Source organism: Eublepharis macularius, chromosome 4 (genome assembly GCF_028583425.1).
Source record: "Eublepharis macularius isolate TG4126 chromosome 4, MPM_Emac_v1.0, whole genome shotgun sequence".
NCBI lineage: Eukaryota > Metazoa > Chordata > Lepidosauria > Squamata > Eublepharidae > Eublepharis > Eublepharis macularius.
In genome coordinates, this window is record NC_072793.1 from 46697645 (window position 1) to 46704507 (window position 6863).

Consider the following 6863-nt stretch of genomic DNA (forward strand, 5'->3'; position numbering starts at 1 on the left):
GCGCCATCTTTGAACGAGAGGGGGGAGGAGGAGCTAATGGGGCGGGCCCAGCAAGTCGAGAAGGGCGGGGCATCGCGTAGCTCCTTCACGGCTCCGCGATGGGGGTGAAGCTGGAGGTGTTCCGGGTCCGTGTTAAGTTCAGTGGTGGGCTCCCGAGGGCTGGGGTTAGCTTCGTATTTGCAGACACAGAGAGGAGGAGGAGAGAGAGACCTATTCCTGCCCAGAGCGATCTTTGCCTCTGGGAGCAGCGAGTGTTATTTGGGCAATCGCTGACGCAGTCTGTGGCTGCCCACTGTAGGGATGGGGGAGGAGGAAATCTGGCATCGTCGTAGGAGAACGTATTTATTTAACATGTTCAGACCATGTTTTTCTGTGGATCTCAAGGCTGCTGTAAGGTTCCACAGGCAGCCCCAGACCTGCTTAATTTCGGCATGATGCCTGCATCAAGGTTGCCTTCCAACCTTGTCCGGAGATGTGTATAGTTCCTACTCTAGCCATTGCAGACAGCCTAAGAACAAGTGGCTCCAGGGTCTAGGTTCCCTGCCGTACTTCTTCGAGAGTGCTTTCGAAGGACAAACCATTGGATTGCTTGAGTGAGCCTGTTCAACTAATAAATAAAGCATTAGATGACTGGTTGCGTGCATGCAGAAATGTGCATGTGTGTTCAGAATTTCCATCCCCAACCCATTTCAGTATTCTGGATTTCAGCACCCAATATTTTTTAGGTTGCGATCTGTACACTCCTATCTTTAGGAAAATCCACAGCGAGACATGGTACATCCTAAAATAGCACAAACCTGGCTGTTTCCCGCTTTACTTCTCTCTGGGGCAAGGCTGTGATATGGAGCTGTTTCTCTTTTTCCCATGGATGAGAAGAAGAACCTGTAGAGTTTGGCAGTAGCTCTTTTCCTCCTTAGATTATCCTTTCCTTGTACCAAAAGCGGGGGAGAGGGGGTTCTGCCCCAGTGGGCAGTCAAAATCTAATATAATTGTGTATTTTGACTGATCTTAACCAATGTATTTGTTATATTGTTGAAGGCTTTCACAGCTGGAGAACAATGGTTGTTGTGATATTCTGGGCTGTATTGCCGTGGCCAAGACAATGCCAAGACCACGGCGATACAGCCCAGAAAATCCACAACAACCAATGTATTTGTGTTAACATTTGACTCTGTTTCTCCTCTTTTTCTTCCAGATGATACTTTATCTGTCTTTTCCTGTTGCCATGTTCTGGATTTCTAATCAAGCAGAGTATTTTGAGGAATATGTAATCAAACGAAAGGTGAGTGTATCCTCCCTCCGGGGACAGTGTAGATTAACACATTCATTGTTAATTCTTGTGTGGTTTCAGTTTTGCTGATTTCAGCCATGATTGTGGATTGGAAAGTCCCTGGCACTTTTTCACTATCTCTGGGCTCAAATCCTGCTGTTTCACTGGATTATTTCCTCGGGAACCTGGTTCCCTCGATTATGCTAATGTTAGCTCTGTCCACCTCTCATCTTTAACCCGGTTGGCTCTATTCCACCATTTGACAAAAGTCTATAATGGTAGAATAAGCAGGATTGTCTACTGTGTTAAGAGTGAATAGGAGCCAGAATTCGTGGGTTCTCTGTCAGGGAAAATTCAAAGCTCCCCCTGTTCTTTCCATATGTTTATATATGAACACAAGATTCATGTCCTATGATGCTTTTCCTCGATAGGGTTTCAATGGCAGCTTGTTGAAATTAGGTAACCTCTCCAGTACCCCTTCCTTTCTAGAGGTTAAGACAAAAACGTTGTTTGAGGTGTTGTGATTGGTGTATTCTTTGTTTACAAGAAAAAAAATCTCAAGTGAGACAGGCTGGTTTGGTAGGGCCTTTTAGAATTATTGGAGCATACATATAGCATGCTTTGCTTGGTTATGCCAGTCGGTCTTATTTTCCTTATCCTACTGGTATCTTTGGAAGGTAAGTGGTTTTCTACAGTAAAATCTAGGTGTGGAAAAATCTGTTTGGGTAAAAAGCACGTCTTTTTGACATTCCACTAGTCATTACAATTGTATGATGCTGTTTGTGATCCTTTTCCTGCAGAGAGAGATCTTTCCACCTGAAGATGATTTCAAGGTAATAAGGTTCAGTTATAAACATTGTCAGTGCCATCTAAAGCAATGTTATACCCTTCTAAGACCATTGACCTCAATGGATTTAGCAGAGTGTAGCTCTATGAAGAATGTGTCTTTCCTGCTATAATGAATCTGATATAGCATTTGCGTTGCCTCTTTGGTATGATATTCAGAGCCAAATTACAAATTATGTGCAGCTGAATATAATTTTGCTCCAATTTTTTTTTCAAAGAGACCAATCCGAAAATCAGGCACAAGAGGCTGGGCTCTTGAGGCAAAGATTGGTGGGTAGGGAGGAGACATTTAACCTTTTTCTGTAGACCCTTTAACGTGCACAAAAATCAGCCCTTCTTGCCTGTCTCTCTGAAAGGAAAAAAACACAGCCCTGCAGAGAGAAAAGCATCAGACAAGAACTGTTTTCATCATAAAAATGATCTGGGGAAAAACATTAAATGCTTTTGCTCTGTCTGCCTATTTTTAACGTTTAGGTTTCCAGGTTCTTGACTGCTTTTTGTTTTGTTTTTTAAAAAGCCCAGTTGGAATAAAATTACACACAACTGCACATGGCATGTATTTTGGCTTTCTTTTATGTTCTTGGATGACCCAACAAGTTGACCTTTCCTGTTGGGGAGGGGGGCATCTATCAACATAGAGGTGGAGAGCAGAAACTTTGCCATCAGAGAGTTCAAAACATTGGAATAGGAGTGGCATAGGTTGCATGTGGCTAAATTCTCTCATTAAAAACTCTGATGAACAAAGGATAAAATTAATGATGGAACAGAGTTTTGGTGGGACACTGGCTCCTGTAATACATGGAGGTCATGCTATTCTTTCAATGCCTCGGGTTTATAGAATGCAGCATGAAAGATCATCCTTTCTTGAAATTTGAAAGAAAGGTTTCTTGACCGTTTTGCACACTCCTCCTTTATAGTCTCATGATGTAAAGAGCAAAAAAATATATCCTCTCTCAGCACATACATGCACCTAAAATAATGCATGGCTAGTGTTAAGAGAAGTGGGTAACAAGGGAGCGACCCTTACATTTTTTGGTAAGCCTTTTCTTCCCTGGCTATTGCTTTCTGCAGTTGTCCTAAATGATGTACCCATGCTAACATTCATTCTCATGCTTTCTATCTCTTTGAACCATTTCCTCACAGTACAGATAATAGGGATGTACCGTAAGGAAGTGGTTTAAAGAGATGTTTTAATAAAGGCTGCTACTGTTATTTATTATGTCAAACCACCTTGAGTCTCAGTGAAAAAGGTGGTCCGTAAATAAATACATAAAAACATGGATCTACTAGGCTGAGGACAAAAGAATAAGTATTGCCAGGCACATCTGTCCTATGTATTTTCTTTAGCTTATGTGGGAGAGTAAGGACTAGTACATCTATTCTTGCCTTAGGGATTAGCTACTAAAGAGAGTCTGATATGACAATCTTAAGCAGAGTTACACCTTCTAAGTATATTGAAGTCAATGAAAGTCTGCTTAGGATTCCACTGTAGGAGATTTTGTACTAGATTCGAGATGTATCTGTGACATGGAGAGCTGACTGGTGATAGAACAGGGTTTTTTCCTCTTTTTCAGAGGAAGGAGTTGGAAGCCTTCAAAGAGCGAATGAGGAAGAAGCGGGAGGAGAATCTGCTGCAGATGACTGAAGAATAGTATTTTTATGAGGCAGATGATGCAGTTCCCAAAAGTTGCCAAACAAGGATCCTTCTGCTTTAACTTTATTGTTTTCAAATATTGCTCTAAAAGACGTTGCGGACAATGAGGTGAAAATAATTGCAACACAGCTCCACAGTAATAGTTCTACACCAATCTGCTAGGGTCCTGCAGCCTTCCACAGGCAAGGCAAGGCTAAGTCAGGAGTGTCTGTGGACTCTTTCTTCTTGGAGCTGCTCTTTTGCCTCTTGCAACTGTTTAAAGCCCTTGATTCAACTGAAGAAAAATGGCTCATGTGAATCACTTCCAATAAAGCCAGTGTGGTGTACAGATAATGTGGTATGCTGGCTAGTGTGTCAGATTTATACTGAGGAGACCTGTGTTTACATCCCATCTCAGTCATGAAGCTCACTTCATCTTGGGCCAGTCGCACACTCAGCCTAACCTACCTTTCAGGGTTGTGAAGATAAAATTGGGAAGCAGCAGAACTATGTATTCCACCTTGAGCTCTAGGGAGGGAGGGAGGGAAGGTTAAAATGTGATCGACCAAGATACTGTATGAGAAGACTGATCCCATACACAGCTTTTAGTACAGGCATACCATCTAGAGAGCGATAATGTAAGCTGCTTTGCCCCTCTTGGATTGGATTTTGCTTGGATTTTGTAGGGTACTAAAACCCATTCCTATAAACCCTTTTGAGATATTTTCTTCTCAGATATAGAGCTGGAGCTAGGACTGCATCTCTGGACATTTATGGCTGCATTTTAATTATGGGAAAGAAATGCTTTTCTTTGATTTAGTTGCTCATAAATGTACTCTTTTGAGAGTGGTGGCAGCCAATTTTCTACTTTGTAATCACAGAGTAGAGTAGATGCAGAGATCTGTTCATACCTTTTTTTTTGGAAAGACACACTTCCAAACTCAGTTGCTTCCAGGAGGAACCTACTTCCAGCACCAGTTGGTTATGCAAGTGTTGGCAATCACAAAGTCCCCTCCATCCTATCTCCTTATCTGGTTGTCAACAGTGCCAACCAACTGGTCTGTATGGCATTCACAAAGCAGCCACCTCCACCCCCATTGTGTGGTTTTAAAAAGGTTAAATTCAGAGCAGGGTACAAGTGCTTAAAATAATAAATACCTGTTTTCATGAATGAATGAGAGCTAAACCACATGAGACAAATTACACGAGGGCACTCAAGGGAGACGCAATGTTAGCCAGGAAGTGTAGTTTGAATCTCTACAGAGCCGGCTAGATTCCTTCTCAGAGGGTTTGTTAACTTCACCAGCCTTCTGAAGACCAATTTTTGGCTGCTCTGTAGAGAGGTGAAATTAACAGACCGTCTGAGGAACGGTCTAGCTGTCTCTGTAGAGAGAGGTGAACTTGAAACTATACTTCCTGGCAAACATTGCGTTTCCCTTCACTTGAGCATCCCTGTGTAATTTGTCTTGCGTGGTTTACCTCTGAAAATGCAGAGTGGATAAAAGAGTAAAACAAAGCCAAAGACTTGCCCAAAGCAAGAAGGGAGGCTGAAAATCTGCTGATGCTGAAGCCATGTAAGCATAAAGGTTGCCATCTGGGGAGAAAATGCTTGCCCCTTTCTGTATGTGTGTGGTATCATGTTGCAGTTGGCTTATGGCAACCCTAGCAAGTGAGGAGAAGAGGCGGTTTGCCATTGCCTTCTTCTGCAGAACAAGCTGAGACTTCCCTGGTGTTCTTACTTCCAAATAGCAACTAGGGCCGTGTAAGCAGTCGGTCCAGTCTCCGCCATCTTTAATAGCCATTTTAACATGGCTACGTGTGATATTCATCACCAGACCTCTGGATTTAAAATGGCAGTTTGTATTGCAAACCAGAGGGCCTCCAGCTAACTGTTGCTAAAGCCCACCCGGGAGATCCAGGCATGAATGGAATGCGGAGAGATTTGCAGTGAGTAGATTTGCAGTCTCCCCAGCCCCTAAGGAATCCAGTGCAACAAAGGTTTCACAGAGTCATCCCTACTTAATACATTCCTTTCCCTCCTTCCATGATGAGATCTGTCCTTGATTGAGGAGCTAGTCAAATGACATTCATAAATATTAACAGTGTTCCTGGGAAAGTGCATTCCCCAACTAAATTAATCAACTTAGCTCCAGTGGACTTCATTAACAAAATACCCCTTTGTGCAGCGCTAGAACAAAGTTTGCATTTACTTTCACATGCCCCAGCAGCTACCAATCAAGGTAATCAAACCTTTTGTCAATCCCAGGAACTGACTGTTGGAGTCTCTGTTCTAACGGCTAGGTGGGTTCTCCTACCTCAGCATATTTCACCTATAAAGATAGGGCCCTGGCCTCATTCAAATTATACATGCTTACTGGATCCAATGCATTGTTCCCTTGAGGTTTGCCCTAAGCCTCTTGCTCCCTTGGCCGAGAACGCTGGCGTTTGAAGCTCTCCCTCCACAGACCCGCCTGCTCTTTGGATAGGTAATTATCACCTTGCAATCCCTCAAATCTATTCCACCTTCACCACTGCTTTTCTTAGGCCTCTTGCGTGTTTGTGTGTGTATGCATTTACCCCTTGAATAAAAATTACCCTTTAATTAAGAACACCGGCTTCATGTGTGTATATCTTTGGGAAAGGACTCTGTAAATTATTGGTGATAAGATCCCTGTGGTTACCGGTTACCGGCCTCTTGCAAAGCTGTCTCCCTTGCTAATTCCCCCCACAAATTCTATTTACTAGTAAGGAGACCAATTCAGATAACAGCTGACCCTGCTTAATGTCTAAGATCTGATGAGATCGGGCTATACCATGCTACCTTCCCTCCACCCTACCCCTTTAATAGAGGTTTAATGTGTGGACATGGATAGTTGAAGTTTCTCATGGCACGGGGTAAATAACATTACCTGGTGAATAACATCCTCTGTAAAAGGGACATGACATTTTTCCCCAGATCTGTTGATAACCCCAATCAACAGAAGAGAAAATAACTACTTACATACCACCCTTCTGGACAAATTAGTGCCATGCTCAGAGGAGTGAACAACATTAGTGTTGTTATCCCCACAATGCCGCTGGAGAGCTGGGGCTGAGAGGAGTGGCTTACCCAAG

At 43.0% G+C, this 6863-nt stretch overlaps 1 protein-coding gene across 1 annotated transcript; it reads left to right on the forward strand.

Annotated features, from left to right (window-relative positions):
* Positions 1-44: 44 nt before the first annotated feature.
* On the forward strand, positions 45-4108 carry LOC129328362 (protein PET100 homolog, mitochondrial-like). The gene is made up of 4 exons (XM_054977375.1): positions 45-125; positions 1196-1282; positions 2071-2103; positions 3691-4108. Exons 1-4 carry the CDS (start codon positions 99-101, stop codon positions 3766-3768), a joined length of 225 nt encoding a protein of 74 aa, XP_054833350.1. The 5' UTR covers positions 45-98; the 3' UTR covers positions 3769-4108.
* Positions 4109-6863: the final 2755 nt, after the last annotated feature.

What these genes read in the sequence shown, in the direction of transcription:
- LOC129328362 (XM_054977375.1), top strand. Translation starts at nt 99, where the DNA reads ATGGGGGTGAAGCTGGAGGTGTTCCGG. An exon ending in TGAAGCTGGAGGTGTTCCGG is followed by an intron (nt 126 to 1,195) that starts GTCCGTGTTAAG and finishes TTTTTCTTCCAG; the next exon opens with ATGATACTTTATCTGTCTTT. An exon ending in AATATGTAATCAAACGAAAG is followed by an intron (nt 1,283 to 2,070) that starts GTGAGTGTATCC and finishes CTTTTCCTGCAG; the next exon opens with AGAGAGATCTTTCCACCTGA.